Source organism: Helobdella robusta (genome assembly GCF_000326865.2).
Source record: "Helobdella robusta unplaced genomic scaffold HELROscaffold_18, whole genome shotgun sequence".
NCBI classification, from domain to species: Eukaryota; Metazoa; Annelida; class Clitellata; order Rhynchobdellida; family Glossiphoniidae; genus Helobdella; species Helobdella robusta.
Window position 1 is genome coordinate 786707 of NW_008703981.1, and position 26873 is coordinate 813579.

At 32.5% G+C, this 26873-nt stretch overlaps 1 protein-coding gene across 1 annotated transcript in view; it reads right to left on the reverse strand.

Annotated features, from left to right (window-relative positions):
• Positions 1 to 274: 274 nt before the first annotated feature.
• Positions 275 to 26873, reverse strand: part of HELRODRAFT_129623 (hypothetical protein) — a gene marked incomplete at both ends in the record, with an annotated part of 43213 nt that continues 16614 nt past the window's right edge. Inside the window, one exon of the mRNA XM_009016292.1 lies at positions 275 to 378. Within this exon, the coding sequence (XP_009014540.1) occupies positions 275 to 378 (104 nt within the window). The remainder of the gene's footprint in view (positions 379 to 26873) is intronic.

Here is a 26873-nt window from a genome sequence, read left to right on the forward strand (position 1 = left end):
CTATGCATATTTTATAACGTACGAAGGATGCCAAGAGTTGCCTACATGGTTTAGAAATTTAAACTTTTTTGGGAAATAAACATTAATATATTTTTTTAATTGCCAAAAAATACAAAATCAAACAAACAGAAGCGAACAGAAGCAAATATATCCCAAAATGTCAATAAAAGCACAAAAAAACAAAACGCATCCCAATCTATCATCATTTTATCTCCACAGGCACGCATATATACAATACAAAACGCGTTGTTGTGTATAAATTTGTTGACAGTGCACACACACACACACACATACTGGCAGACACTTTTACACTTACACACACACCACACACAAACAGACACACACACACACACACACAGAGGCAAATATGTCCACAATCTATTTGTCCATATTGAAGTGCTTGTACAAAAAAAGTACAGGCTTGTGGAAATGTTTCTTGTAGTTGGTGGTTGTTGTTTTTCTACCTGGTTGATCTTATGTTGTTCTCTCCTGTCCTGTTGTTTTGCTGGAGTTACTGTTATACTGTTGTTGTTGTTGTGGTTGCTGTTGCTGTCATGTTGTTGTTAGGTTGTGATTGTTGTTGTGTTGTTGTTGCTGTCATGTTGTTGTTGTTATTTTGTTGTTGTGGTGGGTTTTTATGTGGTTGAGTTGCTTGTTGAAGTCATATTGCTAGTTTTTTGTTTTTTTTTTGTTTTGTTGTCACCCTACCATCAACTTTGTATTTTTTTTGGAATTTAACGGATGTTGTTTTTGTATTTGTATGTGTATGAAGTTGCAAAACTTCTGCTGTAATTATGTTAGCTGCTGCTGACATATCGTTTACAAAGGTATTTGTAAATGTTTTTGACAATTTTCTATTGTTACGGCTGTCTCTATTCGGCTCTGTCATACATTTATTGTAAATCGTCGTAGCTGTTCTTTCTGGTGTGAATGTTGTTTTGTTGTTCGAATGTTGTACAGTTTTGTTGTTATTGCTGCTGTTGTTGTTGTTGTTATGGTTGATTTCCAACAACTTAGTTGTGTGATGAGATGACTAGTTATTTATAACCCTTCCAAAGATTTCCCATGCAGATTCAACCCTCCTCAAATGCTCCTCTGCTCCGATCGATACGTACAATCGATAAATCATCCATCACATTCGTCCATTCCTGCTACGATTACTACTACGGTTATTTTTTAGTTTTGAAATCACGTTGGTAATTTTCATCAAGCCACAAAGTAAAGTTCATTTTGTAAAATTTGATGCGTTTGTTTAAGACGCATTCTATTGAAAAAAAACCAAAACACTTCTTAAATTTAAAATTTGATTTTAAAGTTTATGGTATACTTGTAAACATTTCCAATTCATCGACATTCATCGTCACCATTAATGTCATCATCATCATTAATTATTTTACAATTGAAATAACCATCATCACATTGACATCACGTTATCCTCATCACCATCACCATTATCATCGTAGTACATCATTCAGAACGTTAGTAAGTAAAGGATCAAGTTATCATCACCATAAATATTCACCAGACTTCCTCTTAGCCTATAAAATTTCAACCATTGAACTCAATCTAATGTTAATAAATTTGCCTGCTAATGTAAGGAAAGATTATATTTCTGAACTGTAAAGAAACAGGCGTTTACTTATTTCTCCATATATTCAATTAATTTATTATTTTATTTTCATATTTTCTAAACTGCCTACAAAATTATTATTATCCAATTTTAAACTTTGTTGTAATTCAATTTTTAAACATTTATCCAAAATATAAAATCGGATTCTAGTTCTCCAGATACGTTTGACCATAATGTTAATCTGTATTACCCCGGTGTAATTTAATTCAGCGATATAAAAGCCAGAGTCGCAGCTTACATTATATACACATCATCCAAAATCAGAACTATAAATACGCAGCAGTGATATCAATAAGCATCTGCTATTCGTTATTATTTCAAAACGACTTGATACGATACGATACGAAACTAGAATATTGTTGGGGTTGAAAGGTATATAGAAAGTTCAACAGTGAACACTATTTCGTTTTAAGCGATTTCAATTTTTTAGAGCCAGGTTTTGAATGAATAAAGAAAATGACTGATTAGATTATAAAATGTACAATAGCAATCATATTACGAGTGTGCGTGTGTATGTGAGTGCGTGTGTAGTACATTATAATATATTATGATAATTACGAATCGGTGAACCATTGAAGATTTTATCTTACACCAAATTGAAAACACAGTCAGGCACATGAAAAGATCGCAAATTGAAAATCTCTTTGAAATAGATACCTATTACAAATTGATACTTAAGTAGAATGAAAAAAAAGTTGAAATTTAGTTTTTGAAAAATTAATGTTGGCGTGCAGATGAGTATGTGTCCCTGCTTGTGTGCGTGCTTGACGGTGTGCCCGAATGTGTGTGGATGCGTGTACGTACGTGTGCACGTGTGTATGTGTGTGTGTGTGTGTGAATCCAGGTTTGTGCATGTGCATTTGTGCGTGCATGGAAGGGCACACAGAGTGGCGGAGGAATGAGAATTTATTATGTAAACTTGTTCGGGAATCTGTTTTGAATTTAACATAGCACCCTTGGGTCATAAAAAAGTGACGATGATGATGAGTATGATGTGAGGATGATGATGATGAGGAGGAGGATGATGATGTGACAAGTTCGGAAAGGATGCTGATGTTGATAATGATGATAAACTTGAGAGAGGAGAGGATGGTGATTGTTGTGAGTATGATGATGGAAAGGATGATGAGAAAGATAGGTTTCTATATAGTGATATCGAAATAATGACACTAAATGTAACGCTTACTTCATATTGCAGTTCATTTGCTATAAAAAATAAAACCTTCAAGTACCTCTTACCACAGGACACAAGCCAGAACTGCATAAATCATTAACATACTACTGATAATAATAGCAGTCTATTCACACAAACGTCAGTGACATTGAGAGACAAAAAGCTTACCAAAACAAGGGCTCTAGTGCCAACCTGCTTTCGAGCACAAAATCCATAAGCTTTACTTATTGTAACAACATCTTTATACAGTAATACAAACAAAAAGTCAGGTAAAATTTTATAAAAAAAAGTGAACGTTAAAAAACACGTAGTCCTAAAACTTTCTTTGGCAAACATATTATTAATCCTAGCAGCCATAACGGCCAAAATGATGTTTACATCATTGCCCCATCTGTCTTCAAAATATTGAAGGCAACAACAGCCGAAACAAGGCAAAACAAGATGGCCGAAACATTAAAAACAACAACATCAGCCAAGATTTTTGTAAGAAAACGAAATGAAACAACACCGACAACAATCACAAGAGAAACTTTTACAAAAAAAAATCTCAACTACAATGTACACAAACAAAGACAGCATTAACGACAGCAACAACAGCCACACCAACAACAACATCAATGTTACTGCTACTTTTGTTGCAGATGTCGTTACAATATAACAAAACAACAACAACGGTTTAAGCAAGAACAACAAAAACAACAACATCAAAAATATCAACAACAGCCGCAACGACGACAGCAGCAGTAGAGGCAGTAGCAGCAGCAGCAGCAGTATGCATGTGACAACGGTAGAAGATGGATGGCTGAGCAGAGCAAGCCAAGCCTCTGACAGATCCTACACTGAGTTATGCTCATTCGTTTTACGCTTCGTAACTTCAAATGCTCGCTTGCCACTACCACAACCACCACTACTACTACTATTATTACTGTTATTATTATTATTACTACTACTACTACAACAAATTTTACTTTTACTATTACTTATACTGATACATCTATTTCTATTTCTAGCTATTTACACAAACTAATGCTATTACTACCAATAACAAAAATGCATGCTCCACAAAATTTGAAAAGTTTTCATCTTTATGCATCTGCGTTTATTCCTGTCTGTTTTCTTAATATCAAATAACAATGCAATTTGAAAACAAAAAATCCAACAAACATACGCAATACGACAAAGAAATACAAACTGCCAAACATACAAACACACTCCTGGGAATGCATTCCACTGATACACCATACAAAAGCTTCTTCAAACAAAAAATTCAATTACATTGCCGAAGTACTACCTGCACACGCAAGGAAAATGATATTTCAAAACAAAAACATCTGTCAGAAAGCAGAAATTTAAACATTCATTAAATGCTAACGAACAAATATACAGACTTCTAAACAAAAAAGTTATTTATTTGTGAAAAAAAAACTGCACATCACGTATCAAACAAGAACAAGCATATTTTTGTAAAAAAATGAAAACATAGAAATAATTCCACACACAAACACAATCACGAAAAACCACGCACATGCAATGTACTTGTACAATTTGCAAAAATTTTAACAAACACACTAGAAAAAAATACAGAAGATACAAAAACATGCATATGAGTACAATGTACGTTGTACAAAAACAGCAATATACACAATTAGAGAGCATACATTAGGAAAATATTCAAACATACAAAATATGCAAAGACATACATCGTTACATGTACAGCATACAAAGTTAGAAAAACATACAGTTGGATGCAAAATGAAAAGCGTGCCGTTTCTCTCACAAGCCGGCTAATGAGTTTTTGGTTTACGACATCAAAAACACGAAACAAAATGGAAAACATCCATCCATCCATCCATCCATCCATCCATCCATCCATCCATCCATCCATCCATCCATCCATCCATCCATCCATCCATCCATCCATCCATCCATCCATCCATCCATCCATCCATCCATCCATCCATCCATCCATCCATCCATCCATCCATCCATCCATCCATCCATCCATCCATCCATCCATCCATCCATCCATCCATCCATCCATCCATCCATCCATCCATCCATCCATCCATCCATCCATCCATCCATCCATCCATCCATTTTCAACTATCCATCTATCGATTTATCTACTATCCATTCATCTATCCATCCAACCATCCATCTATCTGTTCTTCAATCTATTCGTCCATCCATCCATCCATACATTCAACCCTCCATCTATCCATCCATTCAACCAACCAGCCAACCAACCAACCAACCAACCATTCCGACTGGTCCACACATCGTCTTCCACATTTTGCCCGCAGCATCATTCACGAGAGCGAGATGTTAAATTGTTTTCATCTGTCTGCTTGTCTGTTTTTTTGTCGGTCTGTCTGTGTGCTTGCCTGTCTGTTTGTCTGTCGGCTTGTCCGTCTGGTATCAGTCTGCCAGGCTGTATGATTTACGGCTGGAAGTTAGGAGGCGAGAAAAAATAATTACTTTCTTTTCTAGAAAAAATGTTCTCTTGGTTAAGGTTATTTATCTTAAAAAGTCAACTTCTTTTTCTTCTTTTGTTTTTTTTAAATTTAAAAATAAGACATAAAACTCTTCAATAATATGCATAAAACTGCACGCCTGCAACAGTTTTCTAAGTTCAAATTCATGTTCAGACGTCCGTAAATATAATTTATACACATTCAGAGGAATGTCCAGAAAATTCCACAAGGCCTATACACGTGTGTCGCCTGTACCAAATAAAATCCTATCATCACCAACACACGTGAAAATGAACATTCCATAAAAAATACACACAGACACGCAAGTTTTCCAAAACGCAGACGTAAATTCTTGCGCATATTAGCGGACGTTGATTCACGCAGCCATTCAATCGCCATTGTAAATACGCACTGCCATTCATAGCTACACATTTCAGCAGCCAACCAACAGACGCCAATAATGCTACGATGTTTGCCAAACTTTTCCGCACGTACATCACAAATTTCGAAATACATACACAAAGTAAAATAACATTAAACATGCGCGTTGTATTCCAAAATAAACACAAGTAACATGCGATTTAAATTTATCTATGTAAAATGAAAAAAATGCAACAGAAGAATGTTACTGAAAAATACAAAAAATACAAACAAAAAAACCTGGCATCATTTATACTCATATAAATCACGATCACAGCCGAACGCAATGGAGAACTACACAACACGACAACCCACCACACCACACCACACCACGCCACGCCACACCACACCACACAACGACACATAACACAGCACTCATTCTTCCAAATGAATGCAATCCACCGCTGGTTCTAATGTTTACGCTGGCGTAACGGCCCGTGTTCTGCTACTAAGTCAGTCCTATAAGGCGGAATGGCCTCGAGAAATTTTTTTTTTGTTGACTCAGCGATTTTTTTTAGAAATTTTTTTTTTTTTTAAATTACACACGATTAGTGATTTGTGTACATATGGTGTCGCTTTCATAATTGAAAATATCGGTTGGTTGATTTAAAATTTGATTGACGAAATCTGAATGTGTCCGGGGTTTTGGTTTGTTTTTACATTGTTGTGACTGTGTTTGTGATTAAAATATTTGAAAAAATTGATGTCAGCCACATTTTAATGCAACAGCACTTAGATTCATAACAACAGCATCAATGCTTCAAAATTTTAAACATGGCTAAAACAACAACCAACCAAACGAACAAAGTTGAAAGGTTTCATAACAACACGAACATATCGAGCAGGAAAAAATCACATTAACGAGGCAAAAAAAGATATCAAACTAAAAAAAACAACAAAAAACCAAAACAAACAAGACCTCCCACGCTGCAACACAAAAAAATTTCCTTTCATCATTTTTCTTCTCCTTTTTTGTACCAGCAGCTTTCCAGGAAACGCAATTGTAAAGAGCTCTACACTAATGACAACATCAATCACTATTTCAGACCTGCCTTCTTCTTTTTCTTCACTCTTTTATTCTCCCACTCCTTCAATTTCTCACTCACTCATTCACACTCTTGCTTGTTTGTCTGCTCACTCAATCAATCGTTCATTCGGTCAAATCACTCTCCCGCTCATCCATTTATCTTATCCACTCAAAGATTCATTCTTCAATACATTCGTACATTCATTCATTCATTCATTTGTTTATTCATTCGTTTCATCTTATTCATTCTTTTTCTCATTTTTCACTCATTTTTCACTCCTTCTTTTACTCATTCATTCACTCATTCCAATCATCTCATCCAGGCGCACACCACTCGCGCGGAAATGCTTCTATATAACGTTTAAGAGGGGCTTTATGCTGATGACGATCGTGATGATAGTGGCGATGGTGATGATGATGATATTAGCAATGATAATGATAATGATGATGATGATGATGGTGATAATGGTGACAATGATGATGTCATTAATAATGTTGATGAAACAAATGTTTGATAATGTTAAAGAAGATTCTAAAGGCAATGATGACGATGATGTTGGTGATGAAAATGATTGAAAAATATGATAATGCTAACGGGACAGTGATGACGATGTGATGTGATGATGAACACGAGTAGATATATGGATGGGGAATGATAATGACTTTGCTGTCTTGATATGATGAAATTAGTTGATAATTATATACTGATTAGTATCAATAATGATAATTATATTTATGAAAATGGTCTGGATTGGGATATTGAATTTTAAAATGATACCAAAATGATACTGTTTATAATTATGATGATAATGTTGTTGATGGTGGTGGTAATGACAATGAAGATAGCAAGGATGATGGCGTGCTGATTAAAGATTTCATGAAAGACAACGATGGTGATAAGGATGACTTATTTACATAACGATGACGAAAGAGACAGCCATGATAATATCGTCTATAATAAGATGCAAAAATGATGTTACACTGCTCTGTCTAGTCCATGGCAGGCTTTAAGTTAATGATGAGGAAGATGATGATGACGAAAATGATGATGACGAAGATAATGATGACGACGATGAAGATGGCGAAAATGATAATGAAGGAGAAGAAGATGACGATGATGGTGATGATGAAAATTATGGAAAGAAGATGTCGACGAAGAAGTAAAGGGAGATAAAAGAAAAAGAAGAAGATGAGGAGGAGAATGGAGATGAGATGGAGAAAATGGATGAAAAGAAGGAAAGTTATGATGAACATGATGTACTAAAACGATTTCGATTATTAATGTGAAAATGATAATGATGAAGATGATTTTTATATTAAACAAAAAATAAAATGTGAGAATGTAGATCAATGTGATAATGACGACGACCATGCATTAATGATGTTGACAATATGATGATGATAACAGAGGTTACCATGTGATAACAATGATGGCTATTTGATATTGATAGTAACTGTGTGGTGACGATATTGGTGCTGCTGCTGATAAAGATGACCCTATTGATGATAACAATGCCGATAACGAAGATTACTACGATGTATAAAAACAAACATTCTTATTATGATTTAATGTGTTGTCTTTCACGGTTATGATGATGAAATTTACTTAACGTTTTGTTATGCTTTCCTATGCCTAATGTGTTTACATATTTTTGTACTGGGAGAGCTGTCTGCCCTTTTGTTTGTTTGCTTGACTGTCTAGTGAAAAATTTTTTTTCAAGTTTTGTCTTGGAGTTTTTGGTTACGTCTCTATTCAACTCTAGAAAAGATTTCAAAAGTTTTAATTTTTCCTCTAAGATTCGTGTAAAATTGTTTTGTCTAAGTTTGTTTTGAAATGTTTTTTTTAGAGTTTTAAAGGATTTTGCTCTGTTCTCGCCAACGATATTTCTAAACATCCAAATCTTAAGTGAAATTATCTTTAAATGATTATTTTACAAAAGCAACATTAACACGAAAGTATTCAAATCTTCATTTCTAACGTACCTATTATAAAATGGAGAACATCTATGTATAGTCAAATAACGAGACATTTAGAATTATTTGCAACAGTACACATTGGCACAAAGATTTTTGAAGATCGAACGTTCAAACTTCCAAGCGTATAACCATGTTTACATTTTCAACGCATTTCAACACGGGTAAATGCATAAGAGCTTGTTGTTATAAATTGTTATTGTTTAAACATTCCGTTGTTGTAGTTGTATTTATTGTTGTTATTGTTCTTGTCATTGTTGTTGCTGTTGTTGTTGTTGCTGTCGTTGTTGTTGTTGTTGTTGTTGTTGTAACAGCGGGTAGGCATTCTTGCTCAGAGATACTTACGAGCATTACAATGCATATCACTGCGTCTTTCTCATGATAACAACATCATCGCCGTCTTCATCATCACCATCGTCATTATCGACAACATCATCGTCATCACTATCGTCGTCATCATCTGATATCAGCATTTTCATTATCATCTTCTTTTTCTTCATTATCATATTCTATTTAGGAAAAATCATCATTATTGTCGTCATCATCGTCGTCACAATTAGAATTTTTTCTCAGAACAGGTTCATTTTCATATCAAATATTTGATTTTTCAATGTTTTATTGCAAGGAAGAAGATTCTTCGCGCAGAATTGTGTAGTTTTTGGTGAAATTTAACGGCAATGAGCTAATTATGTTAGAAAAAGACCATTAATAATTCAATCTAGATGTTGTAAAAATTATTATTTTCTAAAAGTTTATTTTTTTCAAGCCGGTAAACAAATAAGGATCTAAGAGAACAATGAAAAAAAAGAAAAACAAATTAATTTCCAAGCTTAAAATATTCCAGAACAATAAAACAGTATTTGGAGGCGTTGATACGTCGAAGACGGGTGGAAAGTGTTTGATGATATTTGTGTTACTGCGAGATGTTATTGTTGGGTTTGATGTAAGTAGCTTTCACCTTATTGCTTCTATTTCTTCGTACGTGTGTGTGTTTGTGTGTGTGCATGTGCGTGTGTGCGCGTGTGTGTGCGTGTATATGTGTTGCAAAGCTATTTTGGAATGAAAAGAGATTTTAGAATTTACTAAAATTTGCGTCCTTATTTTAAGTTCTCCTTTGTGAAGTTTGTTTTCCTTTCCTTCTATCGTCTGAGTTTTTTATATTGTTGTTTTGGTTGTATCGTTAGAATTGCTGTTTTTCTATCCGTAATTTACTTTATTTTTAGCAAGATTTTTGTTTAGTGATTGTAGTGTTGTTGCTGTTGTTGCTTTAGAAGTTGTTGCTGAAGTTGTTGCTTTTTGTTGCTGGTAACATGTGTTAAGCGTCTTTTGTGGTCGATGTTGTTGTCTATTTAGGCTGTTTTTTTTGTTTGGAATCATGAGACTGCTTTCCTAGTCAGTAATAATATTGCCATTTTGAAGTTGGTTAGCTTTTTTGTGGTTGTGGCCGCAGTTGTTGGGGCTGTTGCTGTTGTTTTGTTGCTACGACGGTTGCACAGAGAGAGCGAGCGGTCGTGCGTTATCGCAATAGTCGAGCTTGTTTTATATGTTCGGCGGTTGTTGTGGAACTAGAAGAGCGAAAAAAGACGAGACGTGATGTGCGTGTAAATGTCCTACTTGTTCTCTTTGAAACAACAACTCTAACAATAAGAATATACGCAAGATTTATAACAATAATAACAGTGCAATCTAAGGGAGTAATGACGACGACGTTGATGATGATAATGTGGGTTCTTCTGGTTATTTTTATCATTGTTGTTCAGATTTTTGATATTATTCTTTTCCTTATTATCTTAGTACATCATTCATGATAGTGATATCATCACTTTGATATGTCAGCGTCATAATAATCCGTTAATTGCTATTTATTGTCAGCATAATTCTTGCTATCATTATCTTCAATATCATTTATATCATTCACCGTCATTGTCAAGGTTATTATCTATATCTTTATCTATATCTATATCATCTATATCTTTATCATTATTGAAATATCATCTATATATTGAAAGTATCATCTATATCATCATCATTATTGAATTATCATCTATCTATTGAAAATATCATCTATATCATCATCGTCATTCAACGATTACGCCATCACTTACGTCATAACTGGCATCCTCGTGCATTCATTATCAGTATTAACTTTATATGAACAGTACATAGTTCGTTGTGCAGATCGAATGCAGGAGGGGAGCTAGAATACCCTTCCTATTAATCTGCTCATTACAAGCAAGATATTTGTCATCATCTACATGGTCTTTATCATCCTCTTCATCATCATCCTCTTCATCATCCTCTTCATCATCGTTTAGTCAAGATATCATCATTCAGTGTGGATATTATCATTCAGTGTAGATATCATTATTCAGTGATTTTATCATCATTTAGCCATGGTATCATGATACAAATAGGAAAAACCCAAGTCATCGGGAGAGTAATCGCAATTGTCAGCTTTTAATTCTGCCACATATCCAGTAACAAGTATATTTTGATTGCAGTGTTAATAACACATGTTCTATCACTATATATCACCACCTACATCTGGCTTTGCCATTGTTGGTGAGGTTTGAAGAGGTAAAGTGAAGTAAATTGATTTGTTGCGTGTTTCAGCAGGTGTCCTTCAACAATAATGACAAAACCAATCAGCAAGTCGTTTGGCTAAAATGGCAAATAAAAAATTAATTTCATTAATTGAGTCGGTGTGTTTTTTGTCTAATTTTTTCTCCAGTTTTATCCATTTAAAATTATTAGTCGGTTATTTCAAATAAATTCAGCAGCTGGGTTTAGAATACAAGATTTTAAAAAATGATCTTTGGCATTTTCCGCTAATGTCAAATATTTGAAAATTCTGTCAATTTTTTTAAAGTTAAGAAAAAAGAATAATGAATCATTAATTGGAAATAGTATTTTTTTTTTTAATTTTCACCAAAAGTGACGACCCATTTTTATCCAGGCACAAACACGCAATAAACATCCACCCATCCATCCATCCATCCATCCATCCATCCATCCATCCATCCATCCATCCATCCATCCATCCATCCATCCATCAATATCTCTTTGTTCTTTTATCACCTTTCATTACATTCCTCGCGAGTATCATCATCAACATCGTCCTCTTCGTCACCATCATCATCATGGACGTCGTCATTTTCATCATGTGAGTGGTCATCCTAATCTCTTTCATCATCCTCATAATAATAATAATAATAATAATAATAATAATAATAATAATAATAATAATAATAATAGCACCTTGCAAAAGCTGAAGATCAAATGAATCAAGTTTACCACCATTAGAAACTTCGAGAAGATCAAGTCGCCATCTTACTTTTTGTCATCATCATCTTCATTATCGAGTCGTCATCATCATCATCATTACCATCATTATATCGTGTATATCATCACTGCATCATTATATCATTATCATCTTTGTATCATTTGTATCCTTATCACCATCATCATTATAACATTTCTGCCATCATCTCCATCACGTCACTATCATTATCACCATCACAGCATTATCACTGTGATAGCATCGTCATCATCATCGTCGTTGTCAAACCATTACTATTACAAAATCATCATCAACACGTCATCATCGTCGTCCTCCTCATCATCATCACATCGCTCTTAATCTCACTCACATCTACACCATAACAAACAACATAGAAACTATCATCATCACTGTCGTCATCATCATCATCATCGTCGTCATCGTCATCGTCAAGGCTGTTTCAACGTGGTTATAAATCAGACATGATTCATCATTCAAAACAACAGAAATGTATAAATATAGTGAAACTTTATAGAAATACAGCCACATACGTGCACAAACACATGGCTCCTACAGTCAAATACAAACGTGTAAACACACACACACACACACACACATTATGTATATATATTTGTATATGTGTACCTGTGCTTGTGTGTGTGTATGTGTGAGTGTTTGGCGTACGTGAGTGTATTTATAAAGACATAAAATCTAAGAGAAAGAAAGACAGAGGGAGAAAGAGAGAGAGAAAGAAAAAGAAAGAGAGAAAGTAAGAGAAAAAAGGAAAGAAAGAAAAGGTGATACAAACCAAGACGATACAAAATAGCATAAACAAATATTCAAACGAACACACATCAATCATCTCTGTATATATAGAGAGTATAGACGCAAATATTTTATCCACCATACATCTATTTGGACTTGTCAAAACACCCAGTAAAACAAATGCAGGCATATTGTGCCTGCATATTTTTATAGAAAATCAAAATAGACATATATAAAACATATTTATGCACACATATACAGGCATATTGTTCTGTACATATATCTTATCGTTATAATGAGGAAGAAATAAAATACTGTATTGTATTGTATTGTTTGTATTGTATTGTGTTGTATTGTATTGTATTGTATATACCATACATATACAAATATATACATACATACAAATGAATTTCTTTGTATACTCTGTAACACGGGTACATCTGTATGGCATTGTAATTTCAATGAAAATAATTTTCTATTTGTCCCGCAGAATGCATTATATATGTATGATGATTTGTACGGACCGTCAAATGCGTCGGCTGATGTATTGCGTTGCGTACGATGTTAAAGGCACATACGTACGTGCATACACACGTGCGTGCAAACATGCATAAACAAGTGCGTGCACACACGCACGTACACATACACTTAGTTTTTACTATGTAGGTCAATTGTACGTTTAGATTGGATGCGTACATCAGCGTGTACAAACAAGCGTATTCCGTTTTTGCATATGTGTGTTTGCGTGTGTGCGTGTATGTATGTGTGTGTGTGTGTCTGTGTGTGTGTGTTTGTGTGTGTGTGTGTGTACGTACGCGTATACTCATGTGCATAAACCTTTCTTATCAGTTGTGAGTTTCGCAACAAACTTTTTCTAAAAAAATAATTTTGACAAGTGCAGAGGTATAAATTTTGTAGTCGCTGCTACATTTTATCTCTGACTTCGTTGCTGGGAGATAAATACAAAAGAATCAAACATTATAAAACATATAAAAATCAAAAATATAATTTTATTATATCATAATATTTGTAGAAAATATCTGAAATTATCAACAAAATAATTACTACAGAAAGTAAAAAAGCGAATGGCACAAGAAGGAAAGAAAAATATTTTTTTAGCTTCTCTGCTCTCCCTCCTGCAGATATTGAACGAATGCACTGCTGGGCTGTTGCTACTCGTTTGTTGTTGTTTTGTTGTTGTTGCTGTTATGTTTATGTTGCTGTTTTGATGTTATTAAGGCTGTTTTGTTGCTGATGATGTTGTTTTGATGTTGTTGTTGCTGTTTTGTTGTTGTTGTTGCTGCTGCTGCTGTTGTGTTGTTGTCATGTTGCTGTTGTCGGTTTACTGTTTATGTTTTTGTTGTTTTAATGTTGTTGTTGCCGCTTCTGTTATTTCGTTAGGCATGGCGTTTTTGGTTAGTTTTACTGATTTTCTTAATTCATCTGTCTTGTTGTTTGCGAATGACGTTTTTTTATGATAAAAGTATTTTGTGTGCAGTTGGTTTTATAAATTTAATGCCGTATGTATAGTAGCGACAGTTTTCTTGTTACTGGTGATATAGTTGTGTTCTGTTTCAGGTGGAGTTGAAATGTTTGGCTGTTGTTGTTGTGATGTTGTTGTTGTCTCTTTTGTAAGTGTTGTTGTTATTGAGAGTTTATTATTAATCAAGTTTGCAGATGGTTTTTTGTCAGTCCGCACAATTTGTATTTTTTTCTTGTTATAAAGTTCATGTGTAACATTTCATTCGAACGTGGACTGAACTGCTGCTGTTAAGTTAACCCCGTAGTGTGTTTTGCACTGTTAGCTAATATTTATACAATTAAGTGCTGTATTTGAGGTCCCGATCTGCTCCACAATCATTAACGGTAAACAAGTGGGAAAAGTCAACAGCTTCAATTATCTTGGAAGTCTGATTACCTTAAAATGTAAATGTGATCGTGGTCAACAACTAATAACACTAGGGAAGTCTTCGTGTCACTTGTTCAATATCACAACATTTCAACTACTACAAAGCTTTAAAGATCGGGTTTTGTGGAGGTCGATGTTCGCCAATGTCCTGAAAGGATAAGGCACAAAAAAAAAAGTTTATAAAACCATTCATTTCTTGCACCAAATTTCAAAATTGCAACTTAACAAATCATTCGCAGAACGCATCAGCGCACATACGCACCGCAATCGATTCACCATCGCATGCATTCATCCAAAATCAGATACACGCATGCATACCAGAATATCCATAATATCCACTGAACTAAAGCACGAGATTAAAGCGAAAGGAAAAGTTTTGCCACGCGTGTAATACACTGGTTCCCAATCCACATCGGCTCTCCTGGCTAGCTGGCAGTACAACACGTGCTTCGGTGTATTGCATGTATTAGTACCGTGTTTGTATGTGGTTTGTCGTGGTATCATTGGGGAACAATGTATCATGTATAAGGGCTTATATTTTTTGTACTGTTAGTATTATTTGGATTCTGTGGTCTAATTTTTTGTGAGTGCTTAAGTTAAGTTATATTAACTTACTTAATGTTATATTAAGTAACATTTGTGGTATTTTCAACGGTAATATTATATAGGGTATGGAGTAGCTTCAGTTTCTTGTGTTCATACAATGTAAACGTTGAAATTTGTCATTTGTCTCCAGTAGTGGATATAAACTTGTTGAAAAAGCTGCCTGAAAAAGTTATAAATCATTATCATTCAAGTAAAAAGCCATTTATGCATATATCTGGCTGTTGTCATAAATAAATAAAAAAATTTAGTGCTTAGCATAAACCAGAGGAACGAAGCACATAAAGTAAGACAAAAAAGGCTACAACATTAGCAACAAACAAACACAAAAAAGACAATACAAATGATAAAAAAAAACAATACAAAACCCAAAACCAAGCGGCAACATCCAGAGAAACGTTGAAAATGCACTTCTCTAAATGGTCTGCCACCTTGCGAGATAATTATTTTTAATTTCATTCAGTTTTATAGTTTGCCTGGATGCTCGTGTATCCACACACATGTAGATAAAAATTTGGATATGACTATGTTTTGCTGTGAAAAATTTGTGTATGTACGTCTAGATATACAAAAATCATTACATACCTTGTTATGAATGTGTCACGGCGTGAGTGTATGTGTGTGTGTGTGCATGTGTGCGTGCATGTTTGTGTATTTGTGTGTGTGTGTGTGTCTGTTGTGTTTTTCGCCGTAGGTTGGTTTGTACATGTAAAATTGAAGCATTGTTTGTCATACAATAACATGACATTAACGATTATTTCTATTGTAAACGTTCTTTCACAATGTGTGTGTTTTTGTGTGTTTGTGTGAGTGTGTGCGAAGTATGTAAGTGTTGCTGTTGTTTGTGTGTGTGTTGGGTATGCGTATGTGTGTGTATGTTTGCGTCGGTATATGTATATTTGTGTGTTTGCGAGTTTGTATGTGAATGTGTGTGCGAGTGTTTGTGAGAGTCTGTGTGTGTAAGTGTTGCTGTTGTTTGTGTGTGTGTTGGTGTATGCGTGTGTGTGTGTTGGTGTATGCGTGTGTGTGTGTGTGTGTTTAAATGTTTGTATCAGTAAATGTATATTTGTGTTTGCAAGTGTGTGTGTGTGTGTGTGTGTTGTTGAATGTGTATGACTGAATGTTTCTATCTTGAAAGCATTTTATTACACTTAACACTATGGAATAATTTTGACAGATGATAAATTTGAAAATTTTTAAGTGGCCTATGTAGAAACGAGAACAAATTGGAAATCAGAATTCCTGTTTTATGAGAAATTAATTGGACAATAACTAAATAATTCACTAATTGAGTAATCAAATAGATATAGATGTATAAATATAACTTTTGTATACTTTTGTTTTTTTAAAGCCATTAATTTCAATTTTTTTGAATTATGTAATATCTTAAATATAATGCAATACTTTTTCATTTCAAACTAAGAAATAGTCTTAAAACTGTTGATAAAATTCAGAGGAGTATTTTCAAAAATAAAAAATATATTATCATTTAACTCATCATAGCCATCGTCATCATCATCATTACAAACACATCATCGTCGTCATCATCATCGTCATTATCATCATCAATATCATCGTCGTCGTCTTCATCATCGTCACCGTGTGGGTCAACACATTCATGAACAGCTTTAAGTATCTCGTCAACGCCAACATCAACATCAGTAACAACATTTTTCTACGACATTATCAAAACTTAATAATAATGGAGGGGAGAAAAACAAACAAAAAAATAAACAAACAAATAAACATACATATTACCATATGCGCTAATAAAAATTACAGAGAATGAAAAACTAACACGTACATAAACTCAGAAAAACATTCAAATATAATTTACAATCATATAAACAAAATGTATAAGAATACAAACAAAAAAAAACAAATGCCCAGACACAAAATGCCGACAAGCAAGCTATTACAAACATATACATACAAACAAATAACAAAAAATTTACATAGAAAATATTCATACATAAAAAACATACACACAAGCGACCAAACAAGCAAAGGCACAGACAAACAAATAAACATAGATTTGTACATACAAACACACATACATGCAAAAAACAGACACAAACATACAAACGAACAGACAAAAAAAACATGAAAATTACATTCATACATGCAGCAGGAAGAGGACTCATAAAGAACCATCATGTAGTATCATGTAATTTTCTACTTTCTTATAGACATCTACATCATCATTATTCTCCTCCATGTATTTCACGTTATTATTTCTTGTATATATTTTGTATACTTTTGTATATTTTTGTATACTTTTGTGTACCTTTGTATACTTGTGTATACTTTTATTCTTTTTTGTATTTGTTTGTATATCTTTTTACTTGACATTCCTCTGTTTCATGTTACAGTCCTGGCTTATATCTCTCTCAAATGTTCGGGTTTGGCTTTTTGAAAATTTTTTTTCATTTTTATTTATATTGGTATTTTTTCACAATCCAATTGCATGAATATAAATAAGAAACTTTATTACAAAAAAATTTCTTTAAACTAATAATTAATCATTTAAATATTATTTTTAATAAAACAATTGTAACGCATATCAAGACAAAATAGACCTTGTCATAAAATATTGAGTGCAAATTTAACATTTATACATTTATTTGTGGTTATTTTGGAAAAATATTTAAAAAATTAATTTTATACTAATAATAATGATAATATATAGGAAGAGTGATAAAATAAAACAGAGAAAACTGTTTCAATAATTTAAAATGTATGTATGTCAAGCTCTTTTAAAATTATTCAAGTTGTTGCAAAGGACGGTTTTTAACTTACTTGAATACATTTACATCGGTTACCGAAAACAATTTTAACTGACAGAGAAATAAAACGAATAAAAAACAAAATCACAAAAAATAGCAGACGAAAATCAGAATTTTGTTAGTTTAACAAAAACGCAGCAGAAACTTTCTCTTGTAATTCATCGTGATTCCGGTTATTTATACAAAATTTTTCTTAGGAAAGGGCAAAAACATTCGAGATAAGAGCTGCATGTGAACGCCGTTAGTTAATTTATATCCTCGCTAAGAAAATATGCACCACTAGCTTTATTTATTTCAAATGTTTATTTATTTATTCAGATGATATACAGGCACATAAATGTTGTTATTTTTGAAAGAATATGCACACGTTAGCAAAATATTGTTACAGAACTTGAAATAATATTAATTTGTTTTGGAAAAACATTTTCATAATTTATAGGTAAATTTAAAATGATTTAAATTTGAATTAAATTTAACAGTTGTATAAACGCAAACCATATAACTGAACAACCGGAATGAGTATGGAAGAAAAAAAACAAAAATTTTAAGCAAAAATCTAACAATAACATTTGATATCACTTATCACATACCTACATAAATCCACATTAGCATTACATTACACTTAAATGCACTGCGTTTTCAGTTGATTTTACACAAACCTCCGACAAAATTCACCAAACATCTCGCATAAACACAACGGCATTTACAATAGGTTCAACTTCTTATCACCAATGCACACTTGAAAACACTCAAGTAAGAAAAATTCTCAGCCATCCATTGGAAGACTTTCGCTTGAAAACGCCACACTCCAGCTAATTTATTACAGAGTTTGCAGTTCACATTTATTTCTCCACCACTAATGTTGCTACTTTTTTTTCAGAAATGATTTTTTTTAACTTTAAACTAATGCGCTGTTGGGTGAAAACTATTTCATAGTATTACATTTTTTCAAAATATTTTTTCGAGAATTTAAAATAAAAATTATTGAAGATAAAATTTCACAAAAATATCTCGTGTAAGAGTGTAAGGTTTCGTTAGCATATGATCATGATGAACTGGTTACTTAATGCCAATGAAATTTTTTGCCAACAGCTATGGACAGGAATTTGATTTGTTAAACCTTAAAACCTTAAAAATTATATTAAATAAAAAAATTTACAAATGAACGAATAAACTGCAAACGTTAATTTATTTCAACATAATACGGATATTTTAAAAATATATTAACTTTTGTTTTACAAACTTTTTCAAACCAACAACATAGGTTGGTTTGTTATAATATTTCAATTGATAATTCACAACACATAACTAGGCGGTCTAATTAAATGACCTAGACCATACCTGAATGCAAATTCACTGCCAAGCTGTCTTTCAATTTGCGTGTGTTTGTGTCTTTGCTAGTTTGTTCGTGTATCTCTGAAAAATGCATGTATGAGTATTTTGTATTTGTATATGTTTGTATTGTTGTGGCGTATTTTTTATGTATTTACCATAGAAAGTATGTGCATGTTTGAGTTGGTTTTACAGTATGTTTCATTGTGAAAAGGTATGTGTGGCATTTATATTGTGTGTTTATGTATGTGTTTGTGTGTATAATATTGTGTGTGTGTGTGTCTGTGTTGTTGTGTTTGTGTGTATGTGTGTTGTTTTGAGAGATGTAAGATTAGATTGAGTCGATTGATTGCCAGGTGTAGAAAATTAATTGCTGAGAGTTTGTTCAATGATTTTTATTTCAGTATATTTTTTTCAAATTAATTAAATTAGCAATTGAAATTAATTTTAAAATAAAATATCTGAAATGAACACGATCAAGAGTTAATTAATCTAAATAATTTCCAAAAGAACATACATAGACTTTTCACAAAAAAACACACTAACAAACCAAAAAACATTACATTTTAAAATTAAAAAACATTCCAAACATAAAACACGATGAATGAATGATTTAAAAAATGTAGACAAAATAACTTAAAATTGTTTGTTCATTAAATGTAAACAACAAACACATTTTAGAGTTTAGAAGAGAAAAAGAGGGACAGGGGGGAAAGAGAGAGAAAGGGGGGGGGAAGAGAAAGAAAGAAAGAGAGAGAGAGAGAGAGAGAGAGAGAGAGGCATTTCATCACGTAGGTAGGCTGCGTATCATTGATTTATAACCAGACTGTTCCTCCTTTTTTCTGTTTCTCAAAACTTCTTCCAACGTTTCATTAGTGCATGCTGCTTTCAACACACATGTTGGGAGATTTTTCTAGCTTTATAGCAGCATTTGTAGGGATTGGTTGAGATGGAATTCTATAAACTACATTTGTCTTTATTTTTAAATAAAAATCTTGAAAAGGAGAAAAAAAAATTAGTAACACAAATTTTTTATGTCCATTTAAACTTTGTTTATGTACAAATTAGTATATTTTAAAAGTAAATTAGATATTTTTTCAATATTTTCGAGTTTTAAGAAGGTGGTTTATGGAATGTTTTTGAAAAAATACGCTGCATACAATTCATTAAGATCTTGAAAAATTATCTTTGAAAAAATAAAATGTAGAAAATGTATCAGTGATGCAAAACAGAACCTGGGTTACCATGCGTTCACTTACATCACTCAACACATTCAAAACAATTTCTTTAAAAACCCACCGCTAACAAAATAAATTCTTTGTTTGTGATTTTTTTAAAAGTTAATTTAAGAATAAAAACCTAATTTTATTCTCAATTTTTCAATTATATTATTTTATCATGTATAAAAATATGGATTTTTTAAAATTTCATTGGACCACAAATTTGAAACTTTTAATGAAATAAAAATTAAATAATATACATTTTCATTTCATAGGAATTTATTATTTAATGTGTAACGAATTAATGCAAATTCTAAAAAAAATTTTTCATCAAACAAGTATAAATAAAAATATATTTAAGTGTATTTACCAACATAATTAATCTACCAAAGTATACATACAAACATTGATACAAACATCTAGACATGCGTGCATATATAGGAAATTACTAATATACTTAAATAAGCACACATACATACATACATCCATGCATGAAAATATACACACAAACAAACATGGATAAAAAAAACATACATGCACGCATACATAAAGAATGGATGAGATTTCTTTAAAGGACTGTTCTAAGACGCTGTCAAATCTGATGTCCCCGCTTATGATGAACGTTCTCTCTTCCTTTTTTGTCTTTCTTACATGCTTCTGTTTTCCTGGATTTTTACTCAATTTAATAATTTATTCGTAAAATTGTTCGAAAACATCATTTCTTTTGACTCATTTATAATTAAACTATTTTCTAAATTGAAAAAATTTTTTTTGAATTCAAATTCAATTCAAAAAAATTGTAGAGAAATTCATACAATCGATATTTTGTTTGCCTGCACTCTTTAATACCTAATTAAATAATTTTTTCAAATTTGGAAATATTTTATCAATTCATAGAAACTCTTTTTCTTTTACAATATTTTTTTTCCTACAGTAGTATTTGCTTTGCATGTAAGGACCGGGATGCAGTTACTTACATAGGATTGTGTTCTGTTGAAACGAGTAAGTATGTATAAACATAGTGAAGCATGTATTACAGGATTTGGCGCTTTTGAATGCATGTATGCACGATGCAATATTTACGATTATGTGTTGTGCGTTCGTTCGTTCGTTCGTTTGTTCGTTCTTTCCCTTGCATGTTTGTCTGTTCGTTCGTGTGAAGATTTGCTTGTTCGTTTGTTTGTCGTGTAGATTTAATTGTGTATGTTAGTTTTTTGTTAATTCGTTCATTTGTAGCTTTGTTTCTCGTTACACAAAATTTTTGTTGTTGTTTATTCAATGATTGATCGAAGATTTTTTACTTGTATATGTTTTTTTTTATATTTAAACTCACCAGCATATCATTTAATTTTCTTGAATATCAAATTTATAAAGTTGTGTTTTTGCAACAATTGGAAAAAGAATTTTTTTCTTTCATAATGTATCAAACGTAACATAAAATCATTGTAAATTCAATTGCTCGTTACTTCAAAGTTTCGACTACAACAACTCCAACTAATTAAACATTTCTAAAATTGTTTTCTCACTACTAAAACCTCAATTTTATTCTAAATTTAATTCAATTAATGTTGTTAAATAGCATTAATTGTGTTTGTAATTAGTTGCGGTTGTTTTGCCACATGACATTTTCGGGAATTCTTGGAGAAAATTTACTCGGTGCGTCCATGGTAAGGGAAAAACATTCACATACCATCACATCACACCAACATGCTTCGTTGCCCAGCCATTTCAGATTGTTCTATAAATAGTCACGCTCTATGCTTCCGCTTGATGTAGGGATGGGCGAATGTATGTATTCATTCATTCATTTCTTCGTTCATTCGTTCATTCATCATCTTGTTTGTTTGTTCTTTCTTTTGTTCGTTCATTCGTTCTTTTCAGTTTCGTTTATCTTCTTCTCACTTATCATCACCATCTTACAGCCATCACCGTAACGTCAATGGGTACATCTAATAATAATTTATTATAGTTTGTGATGTGAGTAAACAAGATGACAATGTTGATGACGTGTTGGAAGAAGATGATAATGATGATGACGTGTAGGAAGATGATAATGATGATGATGAATAGGAAGAAGAAGAAGAATATGATGATAATGATGATGATGATGACGTATAGGAAGATGATGATGATGATGTGTTGGAAGATGGTGATGATGATGACGACTAGGAAGATGATTATAACGATGACGCTAGTCTTGGTGGCAATTTGTTTATCACGGCCAGGACACGGAAAAAATATTGTGTTGATGATGATGACGATGATAGCGACGACGATGATGATGACGATGATGGTGATGTTGCTGATGGTGATGATGGTGATGTTGGTGATGGTGATGTTGGTGATGATGGTAATGATGGTGATGGTGATAATGGCGATGGTGATGGGGGTGATGATGGTGATGATGAAGTGACGAGAATGATGAGAATGAGAAGGATGATTTTGACAATGGTGATATAAATTAAATAAAATGAAGTGGTATGAGAGTGATCGAAAACATATAAAAAGAGAGAGAGAGAGAGAGAGAGAGAGAGAGAGAGAAAGAAAGAAAGAAAAAAAGAAAAAGAGAGAGAGAGAAAGAGAGAAAATGAAAATGTAGGGTTTTTCTTGGTGGAATGAAGTATTGATATAATTAATGTAAATGACTAGCCCATACAACTACTATTACCGTATTGAAAATGTCGATGCTGATATTGTTGACGATGTTGTTATTCGTGTTCATGCTTATAATGCCCATATCTGCTGAAGATGATGACTGTGTGTGTGTGTGTGTATTTGTTTGTGTGTGTGTGTGTGTGTGTGTGTGTGTGTGTGTGTGATAATCCAGCTCTTTTCCTTTCTTTAAATTAATCTTTTTCATTTTTTTAGGATGATAGCTCTAATTTTGATTAATCAATTTGTATGTGTGTTGCATAAGATGATGTATTTTCGATATTTGATGTGGTATTTGTTGTTAATAAATTTAATGTAATTAGTAATGTAATACACGTGCAATTCAATGAATTGGTCAAGCTTAATCATATTAACTAGTATTGTAGTTCATACGTGTGCGCTTGTGTGTGTGTTTGTGTGAGTGTGTGATTTAGCAAAACATGTAATTAGTATTGTCCTACATGTGTTTAACGTTATAAATTATTCAGTAATATGTGTAATTAAAGTTTTAGAACATGTGTGTGTGTGTAGTGTGCTTTTGGTAGATTTTATCATGGTATCTATACTAGAGTAACACAATAGGTCTTCACAATAGATATATCATGATACTATCATCGATATATCATGTCCCATAGTTTCGCTTCAAAGATAGATGAGATTTCTGATTAAAGCGTGGAGGACAGACCGTGTCAAATTATCATCTTCAAGGGTCGGGTCGTTTGATCGTATAAACAAACTCGTGATTAGGTAATATAAATTAGTGTTTTATATTTTCTAATGTGATTGATTTGTGATTTGATCATGAGTTTTGTGTTGTTGGATCTGTTTGATCTTAAATATTTTCAACCTTTTACGTGTTCTTGTATCAATTTTTAAGAATTAAATTTCAATTAACTAAGAAATTTAGTGATTAAATTGGAAAAAACTAACATCAAGCGAATCAGTAGCTACAGAATTTGTTTGAATTTATAGAATATAAAACCCAATAAGGTCTTTTAACAAAATTGTTCTGAATAAAAAACTTGATAATTTAAGAACCTAACACCTGAAGTATGACTTATTAAACGAAACCTCACTTTGAGCCCGAGATCATTCATATGTATACCTGGTATGTTAGATCACATTAACAATTCGATGATTTTGTTTATGCTTGCAGATGCGTTTCGTTTATGAGACTACATAACTATGGATAAGTCGGCAAGTGTGGGTATTGTTAATTAAATAATTTAATACATTATATGGATAAACGTTTTGCTGATTAAATGACTAAAAGAGTTTACTTAAGTAAGCGTCGCTGATCAAATGAGAGATTGATTCTGGAGTTGTCAATTCTCAAGTTGGAAAAAACTTTATTAAAAATTGTGCAAATGCTTCTAAACGTTTCAAAGCAAAATGAATTAGTTAAAAGCGATGACTTAAGAAAATAAAATTGAAAAACAAATACGATTGAATAGATGAATGATTGAAAAATGAATAAATAAATGAATGAAGGAATGATTGAAATAAGAAATAAATGAATAAATGGATGAATGAATGAACGAACGATGAACGAACGAACAAGCGAACTAACAGAGGGATGAAAATGTGAACAGAATGCAATTGATAGTCTTATTAGTCTTTCATGGCTCACGGGCGTGATAGTCTGAAAGAAATGATGATCACGGAATAAATGAATAAAATGAAAAAATATATATCTACATCGATGTTTGGATAAGTGAATGACAATGTAATGAACAGCAAATGTGTAAATGGATGAACGAGTGTGCGAATGAATGTACGAGTGTGTGAATGAATGAGGGTATGAATGAGGGTATGAATGAATGAATGAATGAATGAATGAATGAATGAATGAATGAATGAATGAATGAATGAATGAATGAATGAATGAATGAATGAATGAATGAATGAATGAATGAATGAATGAATGAATGAATGAATGAATGAATGAATGAATGAATGAATGAATGAATGAATGAATGAATGAATGAATGAATGAATGAATGAATGAATGAATGAATGAATGAATGAATGAATGAATGAATGAATGAATGAATGAATGAATGAATGAATGAATGAATGAATGAATGAATGAATGAATGAATGAATGAATGAATGAATGAATGAATGAATGAATGAATGAATGAATGAATGAATGAATGAATGAATGAATGAATGAATGAATGAATGAATGAATGAATGAATGAATGAATGAATGAATGAATGAATGAATGAATGAATGAATGAATGAATGAATGAATGAATGAATGAATGAATGAATGAATGAATGAATGAATGAATGAATGAATGAATGAATGAATGAATGAATGAATGAATGAATGAATGAATGAATGAATGAATGAATGAATGAATGAATGAATGAATGAATGAATGAATGAATGAATGAATGAATGAATGAATGAATGAATGAGTGTTTTGGTTGAATAAGTGTATGAGTTTGTTAATGAATGAATTAGCGAATGCCTATTGACAAATCGACAAGTGAAATATCAAAACAGGTGATTTCTATTAAAGAAAAACTAGCTAGAATTGTCCTACTTAACTCGGTTCAAAGATTTAATGTTTTTTGATAAACGTCTTTAGAAATAGTTAATATAATTGTGGCTAAAAACGCCAGTGTTGTAGCTAGAAAAACTTCCATTAATAAAAACTATTTTCTGAAAAACGAATGAGAATATGAAAAAAATTTAAAAGAATTAGAAAACAAAAATAGGAATAATCAAATTCCAGAAGGATCTTCATTACACGCTTGTTTGTTTGCGGTAGCCAATGGCCAATGCAATGCAATGCCATCAGCATACATGGTCAGTTCAATGCGATCCCATGCATAATAGGATTCTCTAAACAAATGTTTGTGTTGCTGCTACTGTTGTAGCTTGTTATGCTGTTGTTGTTGTGTTGTGTGTGTGATTATGTTCTTGTTATGTGTGAGATTATATTGTCGTTGTTTCTGTGAGAAAAAGGTTTTCGTTGTTGTGAGGTGTTTGTAATAATGTTGTGTGGTGTGAATTTGTTGCCGTTGGCGAGTAGTGCGTCGTTACCTTGTTGTTGTCGTCGTCTTGTTTTTTGATGCTCTGGTGACAATAACAGCTGTGATGATGATGTGATATAGACATCTTCCTAATGAATATTGACCGAATATCGTCATGCTGGAATCCCACCTCGCATTCAACTTATTTACTGCCTTGGTAAGAAAATGACCTTCTTATGCTACTTCTGATCTGAAACTTTCAACGATTTCTCCCATCTTTATGCCTCCAATCGATATTTCGACGCTGATTTTTTTTTATTTCGGTTTTAGTTTAATGTTTATTGCTTTTGAGGTTTCCAGTTTTAGAAAACCGTCCGAAAATTTTATAACAAATGATTGATACATCGTGCACAATTTATTACACGCCATTGAAGTAATTTCGGCCGATTAGAGGATGAGTTTGAATTATTGGAGATGGTTTGACTGATTTATGAAATGGATTAAATTTTTGCTCGCTGAAGATTTGTGAGATGCAAATTAAAATCAATTCATATTTAAGTTAAAGCAGCAATGAAAATTTGCCATAGATAGTCAAGGTGAACGTTAAAAAATTATTAAAAGGAAATATCCTAAAACCC